The 14,861-nt window shown below is 46.3% G+C and overlaps 1 protein-coding gene across 3 annotated transcripts in view; it reads right to left on the reverse strand.

The window, feature by feature from the left end:
* The window catches only part of SPNS2 (sphingolipid transporter 2), a 132,361-nt gene that overhangs the window by 64,267 nt on the left and 53,233 nt on the right, over nt 1-14,861 (reverse strand). For all 3 annotated transcript variants that reach the window (XM_032707478.1, XM_032707477.1, XM_032707479.1), the window contains exon 3: nt 6,806-6,942. In XM_032707478.1, coding sequence (XP_032563369.1) covers nt 6,806-6,942 — 137 coding nt within the window. The remainder of the gene's footprint in view (nt 1-6,805; nt 6,943-14,861) is intronic.

Genomic DNA, 14,861 nt, shown 5'->3' on the forward strand with positions numbered 1-14,861 from the left:
ATGCAATGTATGGCAGAGATATTCCTTATGATAGTTCCTTGTAGTTCATTTCTCTCATCACAGGAATAAGCTTCCTGAGTAAGCTTTGGAGCGGTGCTCTGTCTCTCTCCTGCTCATCACCAGCTGTGTTTTCAATAACTCTTCCCAAATGCTTCACAGATACACAGGCACAGATAGTGGATGGAAAAAACCCAACACTCTGAGCACAAAATGCAACGTTCCAATTTCTGATAACACCTATGAAAAGCTGACTCCTCTCATAGATTGGCTTTTTTGGGGCTGCTGCTCTGAGAACACCTTAATCTGGTTTTCATTTATAGTTTCCCTTGGAAGGGTGACAGGTGCAAAGGGACAAGGTAGGAATATAAAGCAACCAGGAGACAAATATGTGACAGTAATTCTGCACTCTGCAACTATTTCATCTATATAAATCTTTTCCCAACTCTTCTGTCCCGGGTCAGCAAAATCTGAGGGAACAACGAGGACCCAAGATCCAAGAGTTCAAATCATTACACTTGTCAGTGCAAGAGATGTTGTTCTTGCAGGAAAAGAGTTTCCCACATAGTATCTGGAATCAGCTGTGCTGAAGATTAGAGCAGACTTGACAGATGCCCAGTATCCCTTAAGACCAGCTCAGTCAGTCCTTCATTATTAAATGAATAAGCAATAGTGTATTTTTTCTTACTGTACACCTCATATAATCCATATTAAAAAATGCAAGGTAGTAAAACTTATAAGAGAACGGGGAGTAGCACTGGGAAGGAGCAGCAGGAGCCTTTCTGCTGGAGAGGGGTCAAAGAAATAGTGCCTTTCAATTCCCATAGAAACCCTCACACTTCCTTGTCCGGGGCACATGGATTTTGTTGTCTTGTCTAGTCCTGGCTGCAGCTGGAGACTAAAACAGCCATGAGGGAGTGTATCACAGCAGAACTGCTGCAGGAACCTGAAAATTCCTACACCCAAAGATCTTTGGAGATCCCAGCCCCGTCTCCAGCAGGTGGAGGTACATCCAGACTCGAGGGAGATCCATCTCTTCTGATGGACAACACCTAGTGCAGGTCTAGTGACAGCACGAGGGGAAATGGCCTCAAGTTGTACCAGGGAGGTTTAAGTTGGATATCAGGAAAAAACCTTCACAGAAAGGGTTGTCAGGCACTGGCACAGGCTGCCCAGGGCAGGAACAGAGTCACCATCCCTGGAAGCTTTGAAAAAACCTGTGGATGTGGCACTTGGGGACGTGGGTTAGCGGTGAACATGGTGGTGGTGCTGGGTTGATGGCTGGACTTGATGATCTCAGAGGACTTTTCCAAACTTAACAATTCTTTAATTCTAAAGGGGGCTGTAGGAATTATCTTTCTTCATCTGCTTCCAGACATATGGGAGAGGGACACGAGGCAGAATCAGTCCATAAAGAATTCCACTCTGCAGTGTGGAGCAGAGATGAGAGCCCTCATTCTTTCCCTCTTCTGGGATTTCAGAGCCACCTAACCCAGCACAGCACCTCCTTCACCTGGTGCCTGCTGCTCCCAGTCCCCCCAGCACAGCAGCTCTCCTGGAGCTCTGATAACCAGGGAGAAGATGCACAGGTTGCATCTCTCCCCTCAGAGAGCAGGGGCAGAGCAGGGGGGGTATAACTGCAGCCCTGACTCATCTGGGAGCTGACACCTCTGGCTGGCAGAGCAGCAGCACTGGAGCTCTGCATCACCCACCTCATCTCCTCTCTGCTCAGAGAGACACAGTGGATAATGTTTTTCCTGAGCAGACTGGCAAAGGGCAAAGAAATCCAAATGCCAACAGCACCAGCTGGTCTGCAGGGTTCCAGTGCCACATCCAAGGCTGGCAAAGCACAGCAGAGCCAACCAAGAGCTCTGGCCACAAAGAGCCTGTGGTAGCTCCAGCACCACTTCAGCAGCAGCCACAGGACCTGTCAGGAGCTGCCTGAGTTGCACTGAACACACGTGCTGACTGCTCAAAGCTCTGGGAGAACCCCTTTTGCCTCCTTTCTAAAAGAGAGCTCTGCTCCAAAATAATAGGATGGAAGAGTGGGATATAAACATTCCAGTAATTCATGGTGACTTCAAAGAAAACACCCAGTGCCCTCCTTACACACAAAAGGACAGCCTGGGGATTTTAGTGTTGTTTGCTTCTGTTTTTCAAACTGTGGATTTATCTCAGCACAGGCACAGGAGTGTGTTTTATGTTACAACTTCTGCCAGGGCACTTAAGACTAAAGGCTTTTTTTCCCCCTTGGAGTGAATCATTGTGTGTAGGGGGGTGGCTGGTTTATGTTTATGTTTTTTAAAATTAACCCAGCTAACCAATTGTTCCACACTGCACGTCATTTGGTGCTTCTCTTTTAGGCTCCCCTCGAAAGACAAGCTTTGGAAATAAAAATACATCTGGCAAGTCTGAAAGACAGGACATGAGCAAGCACTGCAGGCTAAGTGGAATTCCATAGTGGACTATTTGCTTCCTCTTTCAGAGATAAATCAAAAGGAAAGGAAAAGAAAACAACACAAGAAGAAATACCTATCCAGGCTCACTTGCAGTGGGAGCATAAAGGCTTTATCCTGTTAACTATATCAACATTTGAACAGAAACATCGACCAAGAATGGAAGGATTCAAAAGCACATTCCTGGTTTACCTTGTTTTGCCATTTCCCAACTTTCTGGCATGTGGAGCTCCAGCAAACCCACGTTCCCACAGCCTGCTCTGGCTGGTTTTGAGGCACCCTGGGTGTCCCAACCTCACAGAGCATCTCTCCTGAGCAGAAGCCTCTGCTCATGGGTAAACCAGCAACCCTTTGACTCAGAAATGTGCAGGTGAAAGTGCCCAAATTCGTGAGCTGGCAGAGGCAGGACTGATTAAAAGGCAGGTGTTTGTACTTCCAAAATACAAATTAAGACATATACATACTTTACTGATGTTTCTATAAATGGAGTTAATCTACAGATATGTCTAAATATGTACCAACTTTACCTAATTTTAGGCTAATTAACAAGTTTGTTAATGATTTCTTGATGGAACTTTTATTTTAGGAAGTGCTAAACAGTGTTATAGAGTGGAAAGGAGGGCTCACATCTTTTTTTTTCTACAGAGGAATTCTGCACTAACATAAATGATCACATTATTTGACAGAATAAAAGGTGACCTTTTCGATATTGTCTCAGCCTTGTTACTTCTGATGATATTCTTCAGCTACATTTGCCATGAGCTATTTTTATCCATGGAACCAGGTGTATTTATGGAATTACCCTGTGATACAGTGCTTATTTGGTTTCTTATTTTGATTTGTTTTAAATGTAATTTAAGACCTCATGAACAGTAACCAAACTTACAAACATGTAATTGTCCTGTTTCTATTTTGCTGTTTTCTCTATCACCTCCTATATACTCTGGAACAAGCCTGAAATTTTGGCCTGATTTTCATTTTTTTCCCTGTGAGAGCCTATTATTTAGTAGCTGCCAGCAGATGAGAGATTCATTCTTCATTTATTTGATGGCCCTTATTCCATGTTAAGAACCAAGATATGTTTGATAATAAATAACTAAGGATATTTTAATAATGCAGTGCTCTCTAGCAACTACATGTCTGCACAGCACATACACCCAATTCCTGATTTACCTGGCAGTTTTCAGTGACTCTTTTTAAACCAAACAGCATAAAACAGCATTTAGACAGTACTTTAGCTGCACTGTTGTTAAACTGCAATCCTTTTGTGCTGGTTTTGGCTGGGATGGAGTGAATTTTGTCCCCAGCAGCTCTATGGGACTATGATTTGGATTTGTGCTGAGAACAGTGTTGGTAACACAGGGATGTTCTCAGGTGCCTACACAGAGTCAGGGTCTGTTCTGCTCCTCATCCCCCCAGCGAGGGGTTGGGGAGCACCAGGAATTGGGGGGCACAGTCAGGACAGGTGACCCAAGGGATACTCCAGAGCCCATGGGAAGCTGTGGGAAGGCAGCAGGACAGATAATAATTAACATGTCCTTTGCTGTGCACTTGTTTGCACAATGAATTACAAATAATGTACATATTTACTCACATAATATAACAGCATTTCTGTTGGTTTCCTTTAGCGTCCAAATTTTAGCCAGGAACCAATATTAACAACAGGCTGCCAAAAACCTTCACAAATTGGGTGCCTTCAGAGTTCAGCAGCTCTGCAGCTGCTTTGTGCCTTTGTTAAGCTGTCTCTTCCCATTTGCCCTCCAAATTTGAGCTGCGTGGCTGTGTGTTCTATCTAATTACACACTGACAGGAGGCAGGAGGCACCAGCCACTGTCCAAATTTGAAGAAAGACAATCCCTGAAGACAGTTTGCTGTTTATGCTGAATGGCTTCTGTTTCTCACCTAATTCAGGATTTTTGGTGTTGCCACATCAAGGAGTTTGCTGTGCAGCTCTTCAACAGGCTCAGCCTCTGCCAACCTGCTCCTTCCAGCACTGTTTTCACGTGGGCTTGGATGAGAGCACTTCTCTACCCACAGTGGTTTTACTACTGCTTTTATTTGTGCCAGCAAAGGTTTTGATATTTCAGCTCCCAACCCTCCTCCCTGACAAACACACACAGCCTTAAAGGAAAGGACGAAAAAATGTGAGAGAATAGCCAGTGTTCTGCTCCCTAAATGAATCCCAGAGGACAAAGATCAGGAGAGATGCCCAGTTAGTCACTACAGGAGGAAAAAAGCTGCAGCAGCTCTTCCCTACCCCTTTTTCTCATCACTGTGTCAGGAATTCACCTTGTTCAACGTAGCATGACCTCCCCACTAGAGACCAGGCCTCCAACATGGATACCAAATTGGGAAGGATGCTATGGGAAGTTGGGATTATTCCTATGACCTTAATCAACTGCTGGAACCACTGGGTAAAGCACATCCTTACAGCAGCTGCAAAGTTCTCCATCATCTCCTGGAGTCGATTACAAAAGCTGAGCATGAGACCTCTGGATTAATAGCTAAGTCTTCAGGTGGAGTTCAGGATCCCAGGAAAATCAGGATGGGATTTTTCTAAGTATTAGGCTGGTTTCTATCAAAATGGTAGTTTGGGTCCAGAGTTAGTGCTGATGCAAATCCAGCATGAATTGACACAGGCCTGGCTCTTTTGATTTTGTCTCTCTTAGGGCATCCAAAACATTGGGGTTTGGATTCCAAACATAATCCAGCTTTAAAAGCATTATTCTTCCTTTCTTTGGCTAACAGTATGCACTTCCACCCTGAGCTCTTGTATACAAACAACCCTATATATTAATTATATATATTAATATATATTATATATATTAATTGTATATATTAATCCCTGAACTACTTCAGGTATTAAGCCTGAAATCCTTAAACTGAAATTCAACTCTGAAAACATCAGTCCAGTTCCAGTGTCACCCTACTTCCAGCTGTGGGACCATGTCCACTGCAGAGAGCTTGAGGAAATCTTGAGCATGATGTAGGTCCATAACATAAGAAGTGTTTATAAGCAGGTTATCAGTTCTTTCACAGATGCTTCTCTCTCTGGGCTCTGATCACAGCTGCTTTTGCAGTATGTTATGAGAGACATTTAAAGAATTAAAAAAAAAAAAAAAAAAAGGGAAAAAAAGAAAGAAACCCAAAAATGCCTCTCTGGTTTATATGAGAGGTTCTCTTCCTCTGGAAATGATGCTTCCTGGTCAGCTATAAACCAGAATAATTTACTGAGTTAAGGGCTTCCACATTTGGCCACCGTGCATTTTGCTCTGGAAATGCAGCACCAGCCAATCCAAGGTGAAAGCCAGACCTACATGGGAGAGCCACTGCCTGCTTTGGGTGGCAATTGTCTTTTATTAGAACCTGCAGAGCCCGTGGGTGGGCAGGAGGAACCAGGGTGGGGAGGTTCAGTCCCAGGTTGTCACTCCTTAGGCGTGACCACAACGCTGCAATCCCTGGAACGCAGCTGGGCAGAAAGGATGAGGAATGTCCCTCCCTCCCTGGGGGAAACCAGGCTGACGATGCCAGGAGCTGTGATTTGTCTCACCAGGAATGTTGCCACCTGCAGCAATTAAATCTCCTCTATAATATGATTTAAACAAGAGGATATTTTCCCCCAGAAACCGCCAGATCATTGTTTCCTCTGAGTGGCTCTGACAGGCAGGAAAAGGGATGCAGTGAGGAGTCCTGGGAACGGGGTCCTGGGGCTGTCCTGGGAGCAGCAGAGGAGCTGTGCAGAGCTTGGCCAAATTAAGTGAGCCTGACAATTCCACCAGGAGCTCCCCAGATATACCCATCAGCTAGTGTTAAAGGAGCTGAAACTACATCTAATCTCTGTGTTATCATCCACCTTCTCTGCCTTTGTGGACAGGAGCCAAAGTCCACGTGTAAAACCACTGCTGGCTGCATTTTGTTATTCCACAACCACGAGCAGACTTCCCCCCCAAAAAACTCCAATGGCTTCTATTACACATCAGAAGACAAAAGAACCACTTACAGCCCTGGGCTTCTTTTCCCAGGACTTCTGTAAAGCCTTTTTAAAGCTTCTCTAGGATCTCCCTCAAAACAAAGCCCTTATGTCAACAGAAACTCTTGCTCGGATACGCTTCATCTGTTATTTTTTATGAATGTGCACGATCAAAGAACAGCAGCTTTCACAGTTAAGCAAACACAGTAACACAGAGCACACTTCACCCACAAAAGGTCAGCTAATGCAATAATGCCACGTGCTAAATGTTAAACGCACACCAGGGGGACACGTTCCCCTCGAGCGCTCCGGGACGGGGAGTTTTTCAGGAACACACCGTCCGCCTTTCCAGGACACAAGGTGCCTTTGCAAAGGATCTTACCTGTTCAGTGATGAAGGAGCTGGAAAAAGTGACAGCTGACCAAAAGAAGATCCCACAGCTGAGGATGATCTTCCTGTTGAAACGGTCACCGAGGTAACCAAAGATCGGCGCCGCCACCATGAAACTGCAGATGAAAACTGCACAGGAGAGAAAAAGGGAAGAAACGTTTAATAAACATCAGACCGAGAACATGAAAACTAATTTTCTGCAAACCAAATCCTCCAGAGAGCAGTTCCATTTAATTAGACATTCTGCAGCCCTGCCTCACGGAGCTGCACAGGCTGATGGGCTTTCAGAAGTCAGTGTTTCCTTAATCAAACAGATCTTTCATTCCCAGAGAAACTTCGGATCCATGAACTTGTATTACTTGAAAGCACCACCCCCTGGGAGTCCACTGTGAGCTCAGGATCTGGGGATGGGCGAAACCAGGACAGAATAAATCAAGAGCTTCTGCCTAAACCTTACTGAGAAGGTGAAGTGGAGGTTGGAAGGAGTTTCAAGCAATGAGAAAACAAGGGCTCCCTGTTGGCTCTTGCAGCAGAGACCTGAGAGAAATGGGCTACAGACACTGAGGTTCTTTCATCCTTCCAAGCAGTATTTTAAAGAAACCATGAAAGAGTGAGGGAAACCAGTAAACACCACTGGCACCCCACTGGCATCAGCCCTGTAGTTAAAAACTCCCATATCTTCATTAGGTCCTTTTGCCAACACTGAGCTTGTATCCAAACCCATCACTGAGCAACAAAGGAATGGCCTCAGCTGAAGGACTACAAGTTCACCTTTTCCCTTTGCTTCCCCCCAAAAAAATCCCCAAAGCATAAACCCAGGATCTTCTGTCATGTAGGAATGAGGCTCTTGACACAGTGACCTCTGCAGCATCACCTCAATTCAGAGCTCACTCCTCCAGCCCAGCTCAAAACAACCTGAGCACTGACACCCCTGAGAACTCCTGAAAGGGGGCACTCACACCACATTCCTGATTCATTTGCAACTTGGCAGGTTTTAAGCTGATTTATACCTGGATTTTGTCTGTCCACATTAGAGGAACTACATGGGTTTTACTGCTGTGCAGCACGAACTTTCTAACTTTCACTGTGTTCAGCAAACCCAGAAGGACTTGGGTGGGACACCAGAACACCTGGGGATCCCTCTTTAGTCAGAGTTCTGGTTCTCATTAATTATCAGGTAGTTCTTGGAGGGCAGGGTGGGCCTTTGGCATTGCCCAACCCCAGCTGTCTGCTTTTAATTGTACAAAACAGGGTGGGGGGATAGAATAGGTTAAAAAAAAAGACAAGAGCAAAGGACACCCCCCCCCATTGGAATGTGAGCATAAAATTAAAGTAAGATCCAAATTACAAATTTTTCATGGATGATGATTTAAGGTAGTTCCAAAACGTGTAGAATGCTGAACTATGACTAAATGTCTCATCTTTTTTCAGTATATTAAGATGTCAAAGCTGCTTTATAAATAATACATACCCATTTGTATCTATACTTTGTGAGCCATATGAGTGTGTTTCTATTTTCCACCGTGATATTTGATCTAAATTACAGATTCACTCTTTTTCCATTTAGAGTAAAATAAATGGAGATAACAGAAAAATGGTAATACCTGAAAAGCAGCACGTGCAGCTTTATATCACACATATTTCAGCAGTAATGCCATGGACAGTGTTGCTGTTTAGCTCACACATAAACCCTATTGACAGAACACTCAGTGCCTGCATCCATCCCAAAATCCTTGTGCAAACAAAACCTGTTGAATAAAACTACGAGTGTTTCCATCTCTGTTTTACACAGAAACTAGACCAGAAGTGGCTCACAAATCTCTGCTCTGCAAAGGTACATCTGCCCTGGCCCTGCTCCAACAAGGCACTTAAGCACATGCTTGTATTGGGCACTTCAGAGCCATCAATTCCATGATTAAATGCTTTCCTGAATTAACACCAAAGCCACTGGCACCTTGCAAGGCTGGTGCAGCAGCCTGGCATGAAGGGTATGGGGCAGAAAATGCCTGTGACTCGCCCAGAGCACTGTGCCCATTGCAATTTGACCTTTCCTTTGGAAGGACACTGCAGTTCATTCATCTCCAAATCACATCTTCTGCCATTTTTACAATGTGAAAAGATGTGAAGCTAAAAAGGCTTCCAAGGGAAAATCGGGAACGTCCAAGTCAGCATCCCACCATTCCAAATGCTGAATAACCTGATTAATTCAGCCTTGAGACACGTGGGGTGTGATCCAAAACTCACATTAGTCAGTGGGATCATCAGCATCAATGACCTCTGGATCGTAAATGAAAAGTCTAATTCTGGAATTTGGGAAAAAAAAGCAGGCAAAAAGCACAAAGCTCCTCTTTCCAATAAAACAACCCCAAAAAAAGATCGTCCAATGACTTTCCAACAACGTCCACCCTGCTGCTGCTGAAATCCCTTTGGAGGGGTTATTTTTGGAAGGCTCTGAGCTGTGAGCTCTGTCAGTGGGGAGCAGCTGACTTGACAGCTCCACAAGGTGTAAAACCAAAGGACAGCAGAGCCAAATAAATAACAGGTAACGGAACACAGCTGTCACAAGAATAAATGCAATTTATATCAGAGCAGTTATGACCCAAATATGCATGAGAGCATTGACTGACTCAAATAAATGCAGAATCTGATGGCTGCGTGGTCTGTCAAAGGGATTTGCCTGCTACAGGCATTCCCCAGGAATCAATTTTTGCAATTACTCCTGCCAGTGACAGCCCAGGCTCCTGAACCCCAGCCTGGGCTGGCACAACAGAGGGGAATGAATGCAGGGCACAGCTCCAGGTGGGCATGGAAACCTGAGTTACCTGAGACCAGGAGCTGAGGTTCTGGCACAACTAAACACCATAAAGGAGACCCCTTGCCCAGGAGACACAAACCTGCAGCACCTTCAGCTGGAGAGAGGGGCAGCAGAAATGGGGTTAGTTTGTAGGAAGGAGGGCTGAGCACAAGGCATTGCAGTGAAGGAGCCTGGCACTTGTGCCAGCCTCTTCCTCCCTGGCTTCTCTCCCCTCTTCCACAGCAATTTCTGTTCCTTGCACTCACCCACTCCCCAGTTAACACCAAAGTGACACCACAGCAGCTGCTGCTCCAGCTCAACCCACGGCCACAAATGTTTAACATTAGAGGATCACTGACACTGCTTTGGCCTCTTCCCAATCAACAGCTCCTCTTCCCATTTTCACCTGGGGACATCTCAGAATATTTTCAGCTCTTGAAGAGGTGGAGAGCACAAGCCAGGGCAGAATTAGAGACCCACTGGGATTTGGGATGAGCTCCTGCAAAGGCAGTGATGGCACCAGGAGCAGCTGTGGGCAGATGTAGCTCTGGCAGTCCCATTATGGATGTGCACAGATAATTTCTCCTGGTAAAGGACCTCCAGCAGGGCCAGCGGAGGTGGCTCAGTCCCAGCACAGGGTGGAGCTGAGATCCATTTCTGCAGGAGCAAATTACCATGTGAGCAAGGGATGAATAAACAGACACGGAGGAGGGAGGCTCTTTTAAGTACAGGTATTTTCAAAAGGAGAACTCATTTGTCTTTATTCCTCCCTTTGTGGCTCAGCCGCTGAAACGCCGACTGCGGTGAGGAGGCAGGAAGAGTGGAATTGCCCAAACAGGATGGCCTGGTGTCCATTCCTGCCTCTGGATGCCTGTCCCACCCTGCACAGGTGCACAAGCACCTTCACAGCCAGCACTGCCCAGCTTTTGCTGTGCATGGCTGGAATTACAACAATTCAGCAGCACAAAAATAAAAAACCCTTGCGCTTCCCACCCAAACACCCCCCAGAGGAGGAAACCATCCTCCTCAGCCTCAATTGCTGCTGCATGTCCTGCAGTTCAGCCATCTGGCAGGGGTTATGGCCAGGGAGCTGCTATTCAAACCACACTTCCCACGCTCAGGAGCTGCCTGTGTATATCCAGTGGAAAAGTAAATCCCCCAACAGTGGAGGCAAAGGAGAGGAGGGGAGGGGGAGAACTGTAGACTTGGTACTTAACAGCCACAAGAAGCTCCTGAGTATTGGAACTAGACTCCACTGCTCTTATTTTTCTCTTCATTCCCTCCAAATAAAAATTTACCAGCTTGACCCTACAACTGTTCCCTGAAAAGGCAATTCTGAAGATACTACTGCCTCCGTCTCACTTGCTCTTTTCTTACATGGACTCACCAACCCTTTGTACCTCAGAGAGGGGTTTCTCCTGCCAGCAGGTCACCACCCAGTGTAACCAAGAAGGAAGAGAGGCACTGACAGAGGCACATTCAGAGGCTGCCGTTCCTCAGTTCCTGGAAGGCTGAGAGGATCACAGGCACCTCCGAGGAAAGGTCCCTTCTTTTGGGTTTGACTTGAAGCACAAAGGGCTTATTTTTTTTCCTGTCAGGAATAATGCTAGAAAGGTTCAGGTAAAAATAGCTCTTTCTACACAGGGATGCTCCATGAGAAAAAAACTAGTGGCTCTCTGTGAGCTCTGAGTCAGCACGAAACCGTCGGTACCCATTTAACTGAGTGCTGACAGTGGGAGGCAAAGCCAGGCAGCCTCTGCCTCAAGGGACTGGCAATCCACGGAGACACGGCTGAGAACTATGTGCTGGGAGGTTGGGAATATTTTCCCAACAACAAATTTCCAAACAATGGGAACACCTGAGCAGGCAGCTCGCCGTGGATGGGATAATTTCTGGGTGTGTGCAAGCACAGCCCTGCTCTGCCTGCGTGAGACAAGGATTTGGCTGAGCCACTTCCACTCCAGGGACTGTCAGGCCTGAGTGCACGTGTTTCCCAAGCTGCTTGTGGGACCAGTTGCCATCTCCCTGCAATGGTGAATAAACACTCTCCAACAGCCCAACCATCCCCTCTGTTCCAAAGACATGGTTTTGCAATGCTACTTTTAATTTTCATTTTCACTATGGTCTTATGCTATAAATATCAGCACATACAACACAGCACATTTAATTACAGTGGGGTTTGGGACAATTTAGAAAGGAAGTTAAACATTAATTTCTACTTCAGGGCTAAGGAAATTAAGACACAGGGAAGTGACCTGCCCGTGATGAGCAACAGAATTCTGGAACCCACACAGGTTTTCCAGCTTCAGCAGTGTCCTGTTTACAGCATCATCTCTATGTTAAAGGGATTTCTGAAGGTCTACCATCACAATTAAAAGTGATTTTTTTTTTTCTTACAGCACCATTCAAGCCAAGAAAGAACAAAGATCCTTTCGTGCTACTGACAGTTCAGGCACAGCATTGTGATGATCAAGCATTGGAACAATTTGCCCAGGGCAGCAGTGGAGTCACCATCACTGGAAGGGTTCAAAAAATGTGTAGATGTGGCATTTAGGGACATGGTTTAGTGGTGGAGTTGGCAGTGCTGGGTTAATGGTTGAGCCTGATGATCTTAGAGGTTCTTCTCCAACTTTAACAACTGTAAGAAGGTGACCAAGGTGAAATGGGTACCCTGTGGTGGGACAATCCAAGGCCCTGGGAAATCTCAGCAGCGTGATTTAAAACACTCATCCTTTGATGGAGATTTAAAACACTCATCCTTTGATGGAGATTTAAAACACTCATCCTTTGATGGAGATGACTTAGAATACAATTGTTTCTACAAAACATCGCCCTGAAGATCATCACTGTCACAAGCTCTCCTGTAGGTACCCCCCCTGTTACAGGGACTTTGTTTTACTTCATTGCTAATTCAGCAGCCAGCAGATGGATCGTGTTACTGCGCTTTGCCAAGTGCAAACCACGGGATCAGAGGGTTCCAGACTATCACAGAGATTGGGAGTTTCTGACAAGTGTGAGGAGCTTTGAAACACACCATCAGTTCCGTATGTCCCGCAAAGCTGTCGCACGCTGACGGCGTCGAGCGCGGGAGCTTTAAAGGAAAAAAGGCCCGAGAAAGCACCAAATCGGTTGGGCTGAGGTGTGCAAAGGGTTGGCTTGGTCTGAAGTGCTCTCCCATGAGGACAGACACGGGACAAGATGGAACAGAGAGTTTCATAAACGCCTCGTTGCGTGCTTGTGTCCTCAGCAAACGCAGGTTCGACAAGGCAAAGTGAAAAGTCCTGCCCTCGGGTCACAACAACCCCCTGAATGCTCCAGGATGGGGCAGAGTGGCTGGAAAGCTGGGAAGGGAACTGGGGTTGCTGGTCAACAGTGGCTGAAGATGAGCCAGTGGGCAAGAGGCCAATGGCACCTGGCTTGGATCAGGAATAGTGTGGCCAGCAGGAGCAGGGCAGTGACCATCCCCTTGTGCTGGGCACTGGTGAGGCCCCACCTCGAATCCTGGGTTTATTTTTGGGCCTCCCACTGCAAAAAAGACATTGAGAGGCTGGAACGTGTCCAGAGAAGGGAACGGAGCTGGGGAAGGGGCTGGAGCACCAGGGGCAGCTGAGGGAGCTGGGGGGGGGCTCACCCTGAAGAAAAGAAGGCTCAGGAGGGACCATCTCACTCTCTACAACTCCCTGACAGGAGGGGGGAGCTGGGGGTGGGGGGTCAGGCTCTGCTCTCAGGGAACAAGGGACAGAACAAGAGGAAACTGCCTCAAGATGCACCAGGGGAGGTTCAGGTTGGACATCAGGAGGAATTTCTTCACTGGAACAGTTGTCAAGCATTGGAAGGGGCTGCCCAGGGAGGTGGTGGAGTCCCCATCCCTGGAGGGGTCCCAGGAACGACTGGACGTGGCACTCAGTGCTCTGCTCTGGTTGACAAGGTGGGGATGGGTCAAAGGTTGGACTCAATGATCTTGGAGGCCTTTTCCAACCTTAATGATTCAGTTATTCTAAATTAATAATGAGAAGAGCAGTGTTTTAAAGGTGTGGACCTGACTACTCTCACAGTGTTCCTCCAGTGTCTGTTTGCCAGGACACTCGAGACCGCGTTTCCCTCCCTGCAGATGCCACTCATCAGTATTCAAGCTCCAATCTCCTCCATAGGGAGCATGTTGCACCATGAGGTGCCAGTTGTCTCCTCAGAGCAAAACTGATATAAAATGTAAACAACATGTTTGGGATGGCTATGTACACACACAGTTGACACACACACTTACATCGAGCAGGCTCGATACCACCCAGCTCCATTTGCTGTGACAGGGTCAGAACCTGGTTACAAACACCCCACTGATGAAGCCAGACAAGGCCTGAGCACAGCTTGCCTGGCAAGTTCACAATTCACTCAACAATACACAAGATGCAGCCCTTGGAAGAACACAGCACTGATAATTCCAGCCCTTTTCCTCGCTGCAGAGAGCAGACTCTTCCAAGGGTTCGCCCTTATATTCCCAGCAAAGGATATCCTGAAGCTTGCTTTGTTCACCTTAACCAACAGGAATAATTGCTTCAGTGGGAATTGCTGGGAAATCCACTGCCTGGAAACAGAAAATCAGATAAGAGCAGCCAGAAAACCAGCACTCAATTTTTTTACTGTTTTTTATTAATTTCCTATATCATGTCCAAGAAGCTGCATTTAAAGATTCAGCTGTTCAGATCTTCCTTATTGCTAAAGCAATAAGTAGATAGTTACTCACAATTATTATTTCTACACCTACTGAAGTTCAATTCTATCCTGCTGTACTTCAAAATGTTTTAATCTAAGTGCACCATGCAAAAGCCATTGTTTTACTGTGCTGTTCCATCTCTCTGGATGTCCAGCAAATTTACTCGGAGCAGGAGCTAACTTGCTACAAGATTCAATTTGGAACAGGTCCACACAGACATCATCATTTAAAAAGAAAAGAGGAAAAACCCAAACACTCCCCCTCTTCTGCTTTTCGTGTTGGGAATTACAGTGATCACATTACCGCTGTTTTAAAGGGATTTGGGCAACCTGAACATCAATAAAGCAGGTGGTGTGTTCCTGGAGATGAGCTCCATACCACAGCAGCAATCCAAAGGGATGGGGCCAGGGAACAGCTCCCAGTCCATCCCTTCCCTTGGGCCTGAACTGGTGCTTGCCTGACCCTGCACTGAGCTGGTTCTGGGAGAGCAGGAGCCATCCAGCCCCAGTGAACAGCTTTTCCAATGAAATGATAGTGTGTTTG

This window comes from Chiroxiphia lanceolata, chromosome 20, assembly GCF_009829145.1.
Source record: "Chiroxiphia lanceolata isolate bChiLan1 chromosome 20, bChiLan1.pri, whole genome shotgun sequence".
NCBI lineage: Eukaryota > Metazoa > Chordata > Aves > Passeriformes > Pipridae > Chiroxiphia > Chiroxiphia lanceolata.